At 38.5% G+C, this 17184-nt stretch overlaps 1 protein-coding gene across 3 annotated transcripts in view; it reads left to right on the top strand.

The window, feature by feature from the left end:
• The first annotated feature begins 2018 nt into the window (after positions 1–2018).
• The window catches only part of LOC110323372 (cytochrome P450 2J6-like), a 41050-nt gene continuing 25884 nt past the window's right edge, over positions 2019–17184 (top strand). The window contains exons 1-5 of one of the 3 annotated variants that reach the window (XM_021200548.1): positions 2118–2295; positions 9973–9981; positions 13748–13770; positions 14928–15078; positions 16362–16511. In XM_021200548.1, coding sequence (XP_021056207.1) covers positions 2118–2295; positions 9973–9981; positions 13748–13770; positions 14928–15078; positions 16362–16511 — 511 coding nt within the window. Of the gene's footprint in view, positions 2334–9972; positions 9982–13747; positions 13771–14927; positions 15079–16361; positions 16512–17184 lie in introns of all 3 variants that reach the window. The other 2 variants (XM_021200547.1, XM_021200549.1) reach the window with 2 other exon arrangements.

Below are 17184 nucleotides of genomic sequence, written 5' to 3'. Positions count from 1 at the left end.
CCAGTTATCATAGTGGCTGTTTTGCCAAGTGGTTTCTGCAAGCCATTCCTACCCACACATTTCTCCTTCATAACATCTGCCCCATGAAGCTTTCACCATCCACTGGCTCACCATCATTGCTTTTGATCCATGTAACACTCTTATTTTGCTATCAGTCCTTTTTCTCCTCCTGGGCATCTGCAGTTCTCCTCTTCAGGCCATATTAATCCATCAGGAATTGCTCTGTTGTGATGGCTTTGTGTTGCCTGAGCCTCCACCTGTCTTAGAAAATTCAGGGCACACACACACACACACACACACACACACACACACACAGATACACAAACAAACAATTTTTAAGAATTTGTTTTGTTTTAAAGAGAAAATACATGAAATTATGTAGGAAAAGAGGTAGCTCGGATCAGGAGGTGTTCGGTTGGGAGAAAGCATTGATCAACATATATTGTCTGCAATTCTAAACAGACATGATTTATAAAAAGGGAAAATAGGAATAAAGGAGAAAAGGATGGAGCTTGGTGATAGAGGGCTCAGCAACAGTGTGAGAACCCAAAACTGCAAGGTTTCTCTCTGACCATGGTAGTATTACTTCTCAGGAAGGTTGTTACCACTGGAGAAAGATTGTTTACAAACCAGAGTCCTTCTGGGAAGTACATCACAAATCCTGGAGCCACAAAAATGGTTAGAAGAAACGAATTTCTCAAAAAAAGCAACTATTTTTAGTAGGTCATTTCAACACCTCCCTCCCAACATAATATTCGTATTGACTATTTGGGAAATTCACATAATGCACTCAGATTACACTCACTGTCCAGCCCTGCCATCCAAACTATTGACCTACTCTGACCCTAAAAAAGAAAAAAATCTGTCCAATTTCTCTTGCCTGTACAATCACTGGAGGATGGAATAACTCCAAGGGGCCCTGTAAACAAAAATACCCACCTGCATAATGGACACACCGGAATACAACAATTGTGGAGAGCTATACTTCAGTTTCTCTATCAAATTTCTGAAGACCTCTCTTTATGGATTCCAATCTAGAATATTCTTTTTTTTTTTTTTTTGAGAGTGGGTGGTAAAGGGATTGTCACAGCAGCCTTCTCTGTCTCTCATTCCTAACCACAAGAAAGTAATCATCTATTTCTCTGGAAAATTATCTTCCGTGCCCTTTGCAGTCAGTTGGAACATGGATCATAGACTTCCACATGGTTTCAGGTGACCACATGGACCACAGGTATACTCATGGACTCTGGTATCAGCATGTGCCAAGGATCTAAGCCTAGTTTCTTGTGACAGTGCAGACAATGGATACCAACACAGCCCTCTACCATAGCAAGGGTCACAGACACAATCATAGCCCCTCCCAGCAGCACAGGGTATGCACATAGTTATGGTATTCAAGCAACAGGGGACATGGATATGATCTCTGGTGGCATCCCAGCCCCAGGATATCAACATGAAGTTAACAGGCAGCATAGATCAGGGACATTTATGTGGCCTTCAGTGGGAACTTGGGGTGTGGACATCAACATGGCCATGGACTATAGCAACACTGAACCCAACATGGCCCTTGGCAGCAGGACAACCCACAAATAACAAGATGATCTCAGGTGACAACGTGGGAAAGTCACATCTGCATGGCTCCAGCTCCAGCACTGCCCACAGAAATCAATTTTGTTCGTGACTGCAGCAGGACCATAATTCTGAACATTCACCCAGCCCTTTTAAACCTTGTTAGATGTGAGTTGCTGGGAACAAACTGCCCAGGACCTAGTGGTGGGGAACACAGTAACTAAACTTTGGCAGGATTTGGGGTAAGGGGCAGAACAGAGAAGAACAGAGAATGCCATGACAAGACTTAGGAGGGAAGAGCACAGAATAATTTGGCTAAAGGTGAAGAGGAGCAGAGGATACTGTTTATGCCTCCTGTATTAGTCATTGCTGAGGATAGGGGCAGGCCACAGAGAGGGGGTGGGGCCAATAAGAATAAAGCCAACATAGCAGAGTAGAGATGCTCTGGAAAGACACAGAAAGACAGGCTTAGTAAGCAAGGAACAGGGTGGAATTTAGCAGAGGGCTGTCAGTACTGTCAAGGGTCTGTCAAAACTCAGACTCTGACCATGCTTGCCACTGTGGGCACCCTGGTAGCTAACATCTGCTCAGCAATCCATCTCTGGACACTGCTGCTCACTCTTCTCACCTTGCTGCTCCTGGCTGACTACCTCAAAAATAGGCGTCCCAAGAACTATCCTCCAGGACCCTGGCGCCTGCCATTTGTGGGCAACTTGTTCCAGTTTGGTTTAGATGTGTCATGTCTGTACTCGAGGATCCAGCTGGTAAGAAAGGGAGAGGGTGTCTAGTTGTGCCATGACCCATTCTAGGACTGGAGAAACATCTGAAGGAAGATACGGCTGCAGGCTGATGCTTCCTGTCTGCCAAATTAGCCAGTTTCGAATTGGGGCCTTCATTTAAGAGACATGTCTTGATAAAAGAATTTGACTTTATTATCCTTGAATGAAACATTTCCCTTGTTATTCCATCATGTTCTGACAGCACACTATGCATGATTTCAATTGTTTTAAATCTGTCAAGGCTGATGGAGGATTTGATAATTCATCCTGATAAATAAGCACTGTTGCTTTAACAAATGTGTAAGCAAGTGCTCATTGCTCATTTCCTTAGTCTATAAAAACTAAAGGACGAAGCACATACACAAGCTATTCTCTTGATCAGAATTTTCTTTAATATCACTTTTCTGTTATTGATACTTGTTTAATATATGTCCTTGCTTAATGTACACATACTGACTTTGCCAACTACAGGGAAATGTATACTACTGAAGTCTTCAACTACACTAGGAATTTCCCTGTTTGTCCCCAGCTAACCCTCCCCACTCATTTCTTGTGTGTGTGTGTGTGTGTGTGTGTGTGTCTGTGTGCTGTGTACTTGTTTGAGATCAATAGGTAGTTATTAGGTGGTTTTGGTGCAAAGATCATCTTTCTTTGTAATGTAAAGTTGCTTTTTTATCTATAGCAATTTCCTGCTATGTTTACCTAGACAGATTATGATTGTGTGATGATTTTAAATGATCATTTCTACATGTTAATCCATTATTTATTGTTTCTATCTCTTACAACTGGCTAGGAAAGGTAGAATAATTTGTAGAGTTACTGATATATACTGGTTTTTACCCCTTAATTTTATTTCTTATTTTCGCATTTCTCTTTTTTTCCTCTCCACTATCTCTTCCCTGAATATGCCTTGGACACTTTCCTAGTAGTTAACTCTTTAGTCACTTTCATTCTTGCCTTACATCTCTTCTATCACCCACTCCCAGCTGCTCTGAGCTATGCAATAGGCACATGTAGCTGATGAGACTTACTAACACCATTTTCCATGGGAAACAAAGTGACTACAGGCATAGAAGACCCATGTCTCTCCTCTATGTAACAGCTGTCTCCAGTGCTGTCTCCACACACACTGAGAACCACATTGGACATTAAGTTGTTCTTCAGTGTCCTCTGTAGCTGGAACTGTAAGGCAAAAGATTCTGAGGCCTTTGGCCTTTACCCATCCTCCCAAGGCTCTGTCTTTCTTCTGACCCTTCAACTTCACAGCTTTCTTTCTGACTTCAAGTGTTTCCTTTCTCCATTCCTTTACAGGAAGCTGAAACATAAGGAAACACTTTAGCTTTGCTCCTTAAGAATGATTTTCCCCATTCCCACACTGTCTTCCCCTGAACATATTAAAATAGGTTGAGGAAATTCTTCACTTAAAGTTTTTACATAGTATCCAATCTTGTTCCAGTTTTGTGTTTTCCTCATAGTAAGTATCACATGGTTTTCTCCTGATTTCAAGGATTTACTGGTTTTAGTTTTTCTATTGATTATGGTGATTTTGCTTAATAAACCTTGTGGCTACATGCTATTGAGCTCTTCTTGGCAGCTTTGTATATTGTCCCCTAGAAAATTTCTACCATTCTTTAAGTATTTATTCCTCTTCACCATCTCTTTCTTGTTTTGGATGACGGCTGGACATTGAATGATATGGCATATGGTGTTCGGTATTGCTTACTGCTCTCTGCATTCTCTGTGCTGTACAGGCTTCTCAACTCTGCACAGACCAGTGTTGTACTAAAGTTGCTTCTGTGCTGAACTCTTCTTTATATATCTCCACTTAGATAGCTGTACCTTTCTATCTTCAAATTTCCCTTTGTTTCCTCCATGTAACTTTCATTTATTTGTGTATGCATGTCTATATTTGAAAAATGTCTAATTGTTGATTAGCCTGAATCCATTGTGCATCCTCTTGATAGGCTAGACACGTTCCTGTTTAGAGATGAGTAATTTTACTTCCAAAAGTAGCCTGTTGGAGATATAAAAAGCTTTTTAGTGGATAGTCAAAAATAAATTTAGGTATACAAATGCAAAAGTGTGAATCTTGGTATTCACAGTGTGTGGCACCACTCCTACAGAAATTCCCTTGAAAGTCTCATCAACAAAATGTGGTGAGACTGAAGATAGCTCTAAACAACAGGGCTCCATCAGAATAGGGGTCATACTTCACTATAGGAACATACAAATCAGAGCTGTCTTCCTCCATCTTTACTATGAGGAAGAGGCACCTTTGCTACAGTAGAAAGGGAGAGATCAGAGTCCCACTCTAGGCTTCTTTGCAGTCTCTCTTTGCCACAGTGTAACTGTGGAGCTAATGGTTGTACTCAGATACTCAGCCCAGATGTGATATCAAAGCAGAGTGAGTGTCAAGGCTCCACCTATGAACCCCATTACTGCAACCCATTAAACATTTAGAGAAGTCCACATTGTTTTATGATGCTCAACCAAAGACATATAGTACAGCCAAGGAGGCACAAATATTGCTGATGTGCCTGTTTCATGGCTTTTGCCCAAGGACTGCAAACTCTGATTGGCATTTACCCACTGCCCTTAAGAGAAATGTTTAACAACTATCTAGTGGAGTAAAAGTATAAGTTATCCTACATAAAGGAGCTGGGAATAATTAAAACACAGTGACAGTGAAGAAGTTGGCATCTTATTTAGTGTGGGGTAACTGGACCTCGCCTCCCTCTCACAGTGTCTCACAGTACTCTAATACAGCTTACTGAATTATTATTACAATAGGATTTCTTTAGCCATGATGTAATTAGCATGATTAAGAAGTTATTTTATTCAATATTAGTTTCTTAAAAATAGTGACCTATATCTACCTTTTGTTGCTAAGTTAGATGTGACCACAGTGCTTAAGTGAAATGCCTAATGTCACAATCATGGTTCATGACAAAACTGAGACTGGGAACTTCTTCCCAGTTGAGTTATTTTTCATCCATTCATCTTGTACTTTACATAAGTTCACATTTTGTGATCCATGCATATAAGCAAGTAAAAATAAATGGTAGAGTTATCTTATGATTGTTTAGATTCTTGCCACTAGTAAACAATCCCCACATCTGGTGGCCTTTACTCTTGTTTGCATGCTCTTTTTCCTTCAGGATCCATGACAGGCACATGTGTGGGCTTCAGTCTACTAACATTTATACTTAACACTGAGCAAACTTGCTGAAGAAAATAGAGATCTGTCTTTCCAATGCTGTTTACCAGGGTAATGGCAAAAAAAGTCCTGAACCCAATGTGATATGATTCAACACTTAATCTCCGCCCTTCCTTCTTACAACTTCATAGCATAATTAGAGGATGTTTACCTATGTACTTATTTAGTGAATAAACATTTATTAAGTACCTACCAAGACTGGCACAATGTAAGATGACAATATGGAGAATGTGTTCAATAATTGTGCCATCAGATCAGATCTCACTGTGTGGGAGGATCTATAGACAGCCTCTGGGACAATGATGGCCTAAATTGGACTGCCCTTAAAAGGAATGTTTAACAACTATCTAATGGAGTAAAAGTATAAATCATCATACATAAAGGAGCTGGTGATAATTAAAACACAGTGACAGTGAAGAAGTTGGCATATTGTTCAGTGTGGGGTAACTGGACTTCGCCTCCATCTCACAGTGTCTCACAGTGCTCTAATACAGCTTACTGAATTATTATTACAATAGGATTTCTTAATTTTTTCTAATTCTCTATCTGTGGGGTGGTATGTGTGTGTGTGTGTGTGTGTGTGTGTGTGTGTGTGTGTGTGTGTGTGTTGGTGTGTGTTGGTGTGTTTGTGTGAGCAAGTATCTGTAGATGCCAGAGGGGGCAAAATTGAATCTCAGCAATTGAAGTTACAAGCAGTTTAAAGCCAAACAACTTCATTGCTAGGAACCAAACTCTGGTCCATTGCAAGAGCATGAAGCTCTTTTATCAGTGGGTCTAATGATTCAGCCCTGGAACATGTTTTAATTGAGAATGAAATCTAATAGCCTGATACATTTGCATGTATTATTAGTTAACTGTTACAAAAAATGGTGTTAACACTAAATATAATGGTGTTAAGGTGTTAACAAGATTAACATTTTCCCCTCTTATAGTTGTAGTTATGAACTGGAGGCTGAATACACAGAATGCAAACCCTGCTCTGTACCTCAAGCTTATTTGAGAAGTCTAGTTGCTTTCCATTATGGCTCTAGTCCTCCACTAACTACACTTGTATGTATTCTGATGGAGGTAAGGGAATTGACAAGAAAATACTCTGGTAATCTACAACACAGAAGGCATGCATATACCCACAACAATCTTTGAACTAATAATATCTAGAGAATGTTGGAAAAAATACTTTCTTAATAAGATCCTGACGATATAGTACCTTTTCATTTCCATGTTCAAATTAGAACAGAAGGGAATTGTCTTCGTATCTTCACGAAGTAATGGTTTATGTTGAGTGTTTGGGAAAGAACCAAGACTTCTAGTATAGTATTTTTATTTGCACTTTGAAAATTTCGTAAGTTTATTCAATCTGTCTTGTCATGTCCATCCACTATTACATCGTTCACCTCTTTATTCTACCCTCTTCATGGCTGTTCTTTATTGTTAATATTTGTAACTCATCAAGTCCACTTAATGTTGCCCATATGTACATAAATTTCAGGGCATATACTGGGATATGGGCAACCTATCAACCTCCATATTACTGAAGGAGATTGGTTATCCCTCTTTCAATTTCCTTAAGATAATTAGCCAAGGTTGGGGGTCTCAAACTCATACTAGAATTTGGGAAAACTATCTGGTGAGATTTAATAGTATAAAGAGATATTTTTATTGGCTGAGCTGTTTCTCTAGTCCCATGTTAGAATCTTTCTCCTTAGAAGGTCTCATATAGTAACTACAGGTGCTATAAATTGATAGATGCAGCAGCCAAATCTTGAGAGAAGTAAATATTTCAGAGATCTCCTCCTCATTAATTAGGCCTTTTACTCCACCTAGTCTTACATAGTGTTTTCTCACTCTTAAGTGGGGGAATATCAATATAGATGGTCCTTTCAAAGCTGAAAAATCTCAGCTATCTATTTGTGAATTCGTCTGTGTATGAATTTCTGTATTAACTACCATCCAACTCAAAATGCAGCTTGTATGACCAAATGTGAGAGTAATATAAATTCATGGGTAATAAACACAACTGTTTAGGGGTCAAATTAACAGCATGGCAGCACAACTCTATCTTCACTCCTAGGACCTACGATCTCCCAGTCATTTTTTTCTGACCATGTTATAGTAGCAGTCATGAATTCTCTCATGTGATACATGCCTCAGTTCCAATCATAAAGTGCTGGGTTAGCCCCATGTCTGCACTCTAAATCTGTACAAAAACTCTGCACATACTGTTAAAAAACTGGAGCATTTTATAGAATAGGTATAAAATTAATCAATAAGTTTCAGGGCAATACCAAGATGCCCAGGACATATTCCTTGCTCATTTATTATTTTTTCTTATAACTTCTCTTGCTTAGTAAATGATAATAGTGAGATGCCTCAGTGTAAGGATGCTCAGAGGTCTTCTTTCTCCCTCACATTTCATGAGAAGCTGCTTCATCCAGGAACATGACCTGTTCCTACATCTCTCATGAGATTTCAGACTTTCCTTCATCAAAAAGCTGGTAGATATTGTGATAAGATATGGATTTTCATGTTCATTGGATCTTGAAGTTCTTGAAGTTAATCTTACCAGACTTCTTAGAAAGTGGCACTGACTTTTGGCTGGGTGATCCTTACCATATAGACAGGAAGATCTGAATTCAGTTTCCAGAAGCAAATTTTATTTTTTTAATTTTATTTATTAATTTTTGTTAATGAATTATTTCCTAAATTTACATCCTAAATGTTGCCCCCTTTCTAGTGCCCCCTTGCAGAGTTCTTCCCACCCCTTCACGTCTGAGAGTGTGGCACCCACTACCATGTGACATCAAGTCTCTATAGGATAAGGTCCAGCCCCTAAGACTGAGAACACACAAGGCAACCCTATGCTACATATATACCAGGGCTTTGGACCAGCCAGTTTATGCTCTTTGGATGGCAGCTCAGTCTCTGAAATTCCATAGGTCCAGGTTACTTGAAACTGTTTGTCTTCCTATGTGGTTACTGCCCCCCTTCACTTCCTTTGATCCTTCTCCTAACTCTTCCATAGGGGTTCCATAATTGCCATCCACTGCTTGTCTCTCTGAATATTTGATCTTAGTCAGCTGATGGGTAAAACATATCAGAGGACAGTCATGCTAGGCTCCAATTTGCAATCACAAGGTATCATAGGTAATAGATTCAGGCACTGGTGACTGCTCATGTTATGGATCCCAAGTTGAGCTGGTCATTGGTCAGCCATTCCTTCAGTCTCTGCTCCATTTTTTTTTTTAGACAGGGGAAATTTGGGGTCAAAAGTTTCATAGGTGGGATTCTTTTGCGACTTTTAGAAATAGTCTCATCAGGTTCCATATCTCCACTGTTGGGCGTTTCTGATAAGGTCACCAGAGGAAGTCCTGGGAGCCTCTCCCATCCCAGTCTCTAGGACTTTCTAGAGGTTCCTCCTACTCCCTCCCCCAGAGTCTGCATATATCCATTCACTCTCCTGACCATCTGTGCGGCTCTCTGCCTCCCCCCACACCTAATCCTGCCCCCCCTTTCCCCTTCTCCTCCCTTCTCACATCCAGGTCCTTCTTTTCATCTGCTTCCCATGATTATTTTCTTCCTCCTTCAAGTGTGATTTAAACATCCTCACTTGGGCCTTCCTACTTATTTAACTGCATAGTATCTGGGAGGGTGAATCATGGGTATACTGTACTTTTTGACTAACATCCACTTATCAGTGAGTATATATTATGCAGGTCTTTTTGGGTCTGGGTTACCCCCCTCAGGAAGATATTTTCTTCTTCCATTATTAGATTCTTAAAAAAACCTTTGTCAAAAACTCAAACACCTCTTCATGTTAAAACTCTTGGAGAGATCAAGAATTAAAGTCACACACCAAAACACAATAAAAGCAATATACACCAAACCAGTAGACAACATCAAATTCATTGGAGAGAAACTTGACAAAATCCCACCAAAATCATGAACAAACTGTCCACTCTCTCCCTGTTAGTACTTGAAATTCTTGAATATAGTACTTGAATAACATTCTTGAATATAGTATTTGAAACTGTAGCTAGAGCAATAAGACAACAAAAGGAGATGAGAGTAATATAAATTAGAAGGGAAGAAGTCAAGTATCACTATTCACACATGGTATGATAATACGCATAATTGACCCCAGAACCAAATTTCAAATGCCCAGTGGAATTACCCTGAATATGTAATCCCTGGATGAGGGAGAAGCAGACAAGTAAATCTCCAGGGTTTACTAGATAGTCACTGTAGCTTTCTTTGGACAATAAAAGAAACTAATTTTTTTTTTTTAAAAAAGTGCATGGCCCCTCAGAAAGATTCTTGGAGATGAATTCTGGCCTTTATACTCATGCACACTAACAATGATGCATAAAGTAAAAAATAATGATAATAATTACAATTCTAGCAACGGAGATTATGGCAGTTCTTTAATGAACACACACTCACTCACACACACACACACACACACACACACACACAGAGAGAGAGAGAGAGAGAGAGAGAGAGAGAGAGAGAGAGAGAGAGAGAGAGAGAGAGCGAGCAATGGCTAATAGTTGAAGAATCCAGGCTAAAACATTTTCTTAGCTATTTATTATGGGAACTAATTATCTAATTGATACTTTTTTGTTTTCTTTATGGGTGCCATTATTTTGTTGCTTCTTAAGTTTAAGAACTTAGATATAGTGAAATATTTCTCAAATTGCATTGCTAGTCTTCATTGCTCAGGGTCATACCTCACTAATTTTTGGAATATAATTCTCTTTCTTCCACACATTCCATCTGCTAAACTTCCCTTCTTTAGAGTACATGTGGAGATTTCATTTTTATTATTAGTTTCCTATCTGCATTTCTTTTGATAAATATTGTATCTCTTATTTTAATTCATTATTATTAATTTTTATGACTAGCTCCACTTCATGCCTATTTTAGCCTTCTGTACATACTTTTAAAAAATAATAGTATGGATATGAATATTTTTGTCTTAATGCTTGTCTGTGCTTTACATGCATGCCTGTGCAGTCAGAGTCTGGAAGAGGATGTAAGATCCCCTGGAATGGGAGTTACAGACAGCTTGAGCAGGCATGTGAGTGCTGGAAATAGAATACATATCATAGTGAAGAGCAGTCTTATTATTCAGCAATCTCTGCTAACCTGCCCTATGGTCTTTTTATCCTCCTTTGAAATTATTTTTATTTGATTTAATGGTGCACAAAATATGTCTTACAGCGGATTTTGAGATATCATCTGGGGCTTTTGTTTGTTCTATATGATATTATTGCAAACAGAACTGACACATTTGAGAATCATTACTTGGTTGATAACAATATAAAACTTACGGCTACAATTCTGCTGAATTAAAAACATAAACAGTGAAAGAGCTGATAAAAGTAGAAAAAGTCATTCAACTCAGTACTTAGCCTCTGGATCCTTCCCAAGTTCAAGCACAAAATTTGGATGCTGCAAATTGCCAGTGAGGGTCAGGTAGCTTAAACAAAATTTCAGTTGATTTCTGAACTTCTTCACTTAGCATTCACAAAATAATACGAGATCACTACTAGGTTTTTATATACCCACTACTAATACCTCTTACAATTAAAGGCATCCACGTATTGTCTATGCCATTATGACTAAGATAGTGCATACTAGCTGAGGTAACTAAGGGCTATGGGTAAAAAACAAAAGGAAGACAGAGTCCATGCTGTCTTTAATGTGAGTGCAAGATTCTATTCTAAGATGATATAGCATCATTATATATGTTTTGACACTGGCCACATGAGTTCAAGTCTCCAAGTGTTAGAGTATCAATTTGTGAAGATTGCCATGGCAAAGAAACCCAAAGACATCTGAAGGAATTGAACTCTTCTGTTTGATACCACTGTTGCAGTTAAACAAGACACAACTGTCACAGGAAAACAAAAGGCAGATGTAGTGTCTAAAGTGTTCTGAATCTTTAATACACAGGGAGAAAAACCTTTGGTGTGGCTCAAAAATTCCATGCAAACCAATCCATGTTTTGTACATTGTAAATTTTATGAACACTCTAACTCTCTCTCAAATACTTCCTCATCATCATGACTGCTCCTCACACACTATCTTTCACTAAACTCCAAGGTCCTAGGGACTACTAGCATTCATGTGTTTGTCTGTAAATCTAGCATAATGCCTGGAAACTTCTCTCCTGCAAGAAAAAGCTGGGGTTGGCTAAATTACTTTTACCTACAATTTATATGCCTTCACATATGATGAGGATTATGGTAACTACAGTAGAATGATTATGAAGAAGAAAGCAAATTGCAAAGCATATTGAGCATCCACTCAGGAAGTATGGCTCTCTTGCTGGTTCTGTAGGGTTTTTGTCCCGAGTCACCATTTTTTTGCATCACTGAGCCTTTGAAAACACAGCGAATTTATTTTTCAGAGATGCAGAGGTTAGCTGGACCCAAACAAAGTGCTCCACCTATGCTGTTCTCAGTCTTCCCTACAGGATCCTGTGCAGGGTGATGTTTTTTTTAACACTTTCATAACTTGAGGCCTGAGACTTGAAAGATAGAAACTACCCCACGTGGCCCCAGTTATTGAACATTAGAGCCTATGCACTTACATCATTCCAGATCTCCATAGATGTCTCCATTCCCATCCTGCACACCTTATTTTCATATCTACTAACACACTGGTTCTCAACCTGTGGGTCATGACCTCTTTGTGTCACATATCAAACATCTTTCATACCAGATATTTACAATAGAGTTTAGAGCAGTCGTGAAATTTTAGCAATAATATAACTACAAAATAATTTTGAGGTTGAGGGTCCCCACAATATGGTGAAGCGCATCAAAATGCACTTTATTAGGAAGGTTGAGAACCCCTGAATTATTGGTTAAACAGAGAATATTCCCTTTCCTATGCTGATGTCATATATTTTACTAAAGCTTTCCATACTTGCTACATCAGACTTGTACAGAGACAGTTTTTTTTAAAATAAAAATACAATTTTTATTGTATTTTTGTAATACAACACAATACAAGGAAGAAAAATATAATTTTAAAAAGGTTAGTGAGGAAAAATCATTAAAAATAAGCAAACATGCCATAAAAATTACAGTTGTGCTCAAGAAGAAAAAAATAAATCAGAAAAATAGAAATATTCTTAACAATAGAAGGACAGTCTTCAGGGCAAATAGGAATAACTTAGCATTTGAAAATCTTAGAGTCAATGTTGTTTTCTACCAGGAAATAAATGGAAAATTTTTCCTTTTATTATATTATTTATTTATTTATTTATTTATTTATTATTTTCTTTATTTACATTTCAAATGCTATCCTGAAAGTTCCCTATACTCCCCTTCCCGCCCCTGCTCCCCTACCCACCCACTCCCACTACTTGGCCCTGGCCTGCCTCTGTGCTGGGTCATACAAAGTTTACAAGACCAAGGGGCCTCTCTTCCCAATGATGGCCGATTAGGCCATCTTCTGCTACATATGCAGCTAGAGACAGGAGCTCAGGGGGTACTTGTTAGTTCATATTGTTGTTGCACCTACAGGGTTGCAGCCCCCTAGAACACCTTGGGTACTTTCTCTAGCTCCTCCATTGGGGGCCCTGTGTTCCATCCAATAGCTAACTGTGAGCATACACTTCTGTGTTTGCCAGGCACTGGCATAGCCTCACAAGAGGCTGCTATATCAGGGTCCCTTCAGCAGAATCTTGCTGGCATGTGCATTAGTATCTGGGTTTGGTGGCTGATGATGGGATGGATTCCCGGATGGGGTAGTCTCTGGATAGTCCATCCTTTCATCTTAGCTCTAAATTTTGTCTCTGTACCTATATCCTTTCATGGGTATTTTGTTCCTTATTNTAAGGAGGAATGAAGTATCCACATGATGGTCATTCTTCTTCATTTTCTTGTGTTTTGCAAGATGTATCTTGGGTATTCTAAGTTTCTGGGCTAATATCCACTTATCAGTGAGTGCATATCTAGTGACTTCTTTTGTGATTGGGTTACCTCACTAAGGATGATATCCTCCAGATACATCCATTTGCCCAAGAATTTCATAAATTGATTGTTTTTAATAGCTGAGTAGTACTCCATTGTGTAAATGTACCACAGTTTCTGTATCCATTCCTCTATTGAGGGACATCTGGGTTCTTTCCAGCTTCTGGCTATTATAAATAAGGCTGCTATGAACATAGTGGAGCATGTGTCCTTATTACCAGTTGGAAGATCTTCTGGGTATATGCCCAGAAGAGGTATTGCTGGATCCTCCGGTAGTACTATGTCCAAGTTTCTGAGGAACCGCCAGACTGATTTCCAGAGTGGTTGTACAAGCTTGCAATTACACCAGCAATGGAGGAGTGTTCCTCTTTCTCCACAACCTTGCCAGCCTCTGCTGTCACTTGAATGTTTAATCTTAGTCATTCTGACTGTTGTGAGATGGAATCTCAGGGTTGTTTTGATTTGCATTTCCCTGATGACTAAGGATGTTGAACATTTTTTCAGGTGTTTCTCAGACATTCGATATTCCTCAGTTGAGAATCTTTATTTAGCTCTATACCCCACTTTTAATGGGGTTATTTAAATTTCTGGAGTCCAGCTTCTTGAGCTCTTTGTATATATTGGATATTAGTCCTCTATCAGATTTAGGATTGGTAAAAATCTTTTCCCAATGTACAGAGACAGTTTAAACTCTCTGAGGACTGTTTCCCCTATTTCTCTGCTTTCACTAGATACCAGTTTAGAGAACTTGCTTTCTTCAAAACATTTACTCCCTCATGATTTAGTCTAGAGAAACATTGATCCTCAGTAAATTCTCCATTGTGAATGAATGAATAAATGTTTAAGAAGAAATTTCAAATTGAAAACTGATTAGAAATTTGATTGTGTGGAAGTGGCAATTGCTGAATAGTCAGCCTTATACTTTAGATAAAAAGGTGTTTGATTTTGTAAGAAGTCCATGAAAGCTGTACAAAACATGTGCAGACATTCCTCAGCCATTGACAGATCACATGTGTCTGCCTTTGCTAGACTTCAGAATGCTTCAAGTAGAAACCTAAACAATTTCTTGACATTTAATATCATTGTTCCTTCTTTTAGGAGGGCAAAATAAAATACTACTCAAGTCATACTCACCTATATCATTGACATTTTCTATAGAGTATATTCTAATTTTTAGTACTGAATTAATCATGAGGAGGCAAAAATCATGAGGAGGCAAAATCAATTTTAGAAATATATCCATGGACCAAGAGGCATTGCTCTATTCACATTAACATACAGACCCCTAACCACAAATCCCCCTGAACACTCATGTCTGCCTCCCCTTGATACCATGACACAACCACACTCAACTGTGACTATTGAAATATTTTTCAGTTTGTGAAGAAATATGGAAATCTAATTAGCCTCGATTTTGGTCACATCTCTTCAGTGGTCATATCTGGACTGCCCTTAATCAAAGAAGCTCTCACTGACTTTTCAAAACGCCCCAGTATACCTAGCAGGGAACATGTGTTTAAAGACAATGGTAAGTTTAAGTGGGAGCAATATTGAATTCAGTAAGTTGTTAAAAATAAGACATAAATGTGGATGGAAAATGGGAATCATGTGGGAAGGAACAGTGGAGAGCTGGAGGGAGAGAGTGGGAAAGGGATAGGATCAAGATGCATTGCACATTTATGAAATTTTCAAAAGAGGAAAAGGTATAGATAATATTAGGTTTGTGGTACAATATAAGGTGTGGTTTTAATATGTTAAAGATACTGCTATGTCTGTAATTTTACAACATTCTGATAGTAACTATGTTTACTGTCAGAAGAGGTTATTTAAATTTTAAGCATTCATTAGATGTCCTGAAACAAAATATTGTATAGAAGGGAAGTTTTAGGCTTAGTCTTAGAGAACTCCAACACGTCATGATTTAATGAAGGAAAATAAAACAATGAAATTATGGGAAATATCTGCAGAAGTAGTGGGAAGAAAGTCTATAACTGAAAGATCAGGAGCAAAAAGGAGTTTTCAACAAATAAATTACAGAGGGATTGAAAGAAAACATGAGGTGGAAACCAGGATCTATATTTAAATAGTTGAACATTCTTCGGAAATTAAAGAAATGGTCATGAGCATGGCATTCTTTGTGCCCTGAGATATGATCAATGTTGATCACACCAGTATGTTCCTATACTGTTACGTGTGTGTGTGTGTGTGTGTGTGCGCGTGTGCATGTGCGTGTGCGTGTGCGTGTGCGCACGCATGCGCGCGCGTGAAAGAGAGAAAGATAGGGCATTATCATCCTCCTTAACTTCATGAGACATTTTGTCATTTTTTAAAAGTCTACGTTTTATAGATCCTCTACTGCATTTCTTGCTGCTTCATAGATGTATGTCTTGTCTTTTTCAAGAGTGCATTCCTGGTACTTATTGTCATAAACAGCCATAAATGGTTATTAGTCGAAGTGGGCTTTACAACAAGGAAAACTTGAATTTAAATACCTGGATACCTATGAACGTGTTCTCTTTCTAAGTTTACTGTACAATTTATTATGATGCCTCAGTGTTTTACCAAAAGTAATGGACATTTTCTTAGTCGGTAATAAACCTATAGAATTCCTGTCAGCACAAAATTATATAATAAATGAGAAGTACTTACTAAAGTCACCAGAACGTATTAGCCACTTGCATCAGGATTCTCTTAGATGTGAATTTCCATATTTGCTCATCATTTTATCTGTACATGTGTCTAATACAGATCCTTAGGTATTGTAAAACTGTATTCAAAATATTGTGGTGCTGAGTCTCTCTTTTTCCCCAGGAATTATTTTTTCTAATGGTCAGAAATGGAAGGAGCAAAGAAGGTTCACACTGATGGTACTCAAGAATTTTGGAGTAGGGAAGAAGAGCTTAGAGCAGCGCATACAGGAAGAGGCTTACCATCTTGTGAAGGCCATAGGAGAGGAGAAAGGTGGGCATTTCACAGGGTGGTGTTGGAGGTTATGGCTATTTCATTCATTGAGCATCTAATTATTGTATAAATGTTGTCCTTGACCTTCAGGGTGATGGGCACTGAGGATGGAAGAGTGAACAAACACATAACCATGATTTTCCCTCAGGTGCACTGTAGCTAAGCACACAAATGGGACATTAAACAAATTGATGGACTTAAAGCCTGATTATCAATATGACTTCCTACATATTGCAAACGTCCCCTAATCATGACAGGTTCCAAGTAGGGGGTTGTGGTCAGAGATATCTACATTATGCTCTACTGTGCATATTTTATGACACAAAGAGTAGAAACTTCATAAAATAAAAAGAAAAAAGAAAGAAAGAATGAAAAAAAGAAAGAAGAAAAAAAGGAAGAAAGGAGGAAGAAAGGAAGGAAGGAAAGAGAGAGAGAAGGAAGGAAGGAAAGAAAGAAAGAAAGAAAGAAAGAAAGAAAGAAAGAAAGAAAGAAAGAAGAAAAAGGAAGAAAGGAGGAAGAAAGGAAGGAAGGAAGGAAGGAAGGAAGGAAGGAAGGAAAGAGAGAGAATGAAGAAAGGAAAGAAAGAAAGAAAGAAAGAAAGAAAGAAAGAAAGAAAGAAAGAAAGAAAGAAAGAAAGAAAGGAAGGAAAGGGAAGGGAAGGGAAGGGAAGAGA

This window comes from Mus pahari, chromosome 6, assembly GCF_900095145.1.
Source record: "Mus pahari chromosome 6, PAHARI_EIJ_v1.1, whole genome shotgun sequence".
Classification (NCBI taxonomy): Eukaryota; Metazoa; Chordata; class Mammalia; order Rodentia; family Muridae; genus Mus; species Mus pahari.
Note: the sequence above shows the minus strand (reverse complement) of the source record. Positions and strands in the feature narration are given on the sequence as shown.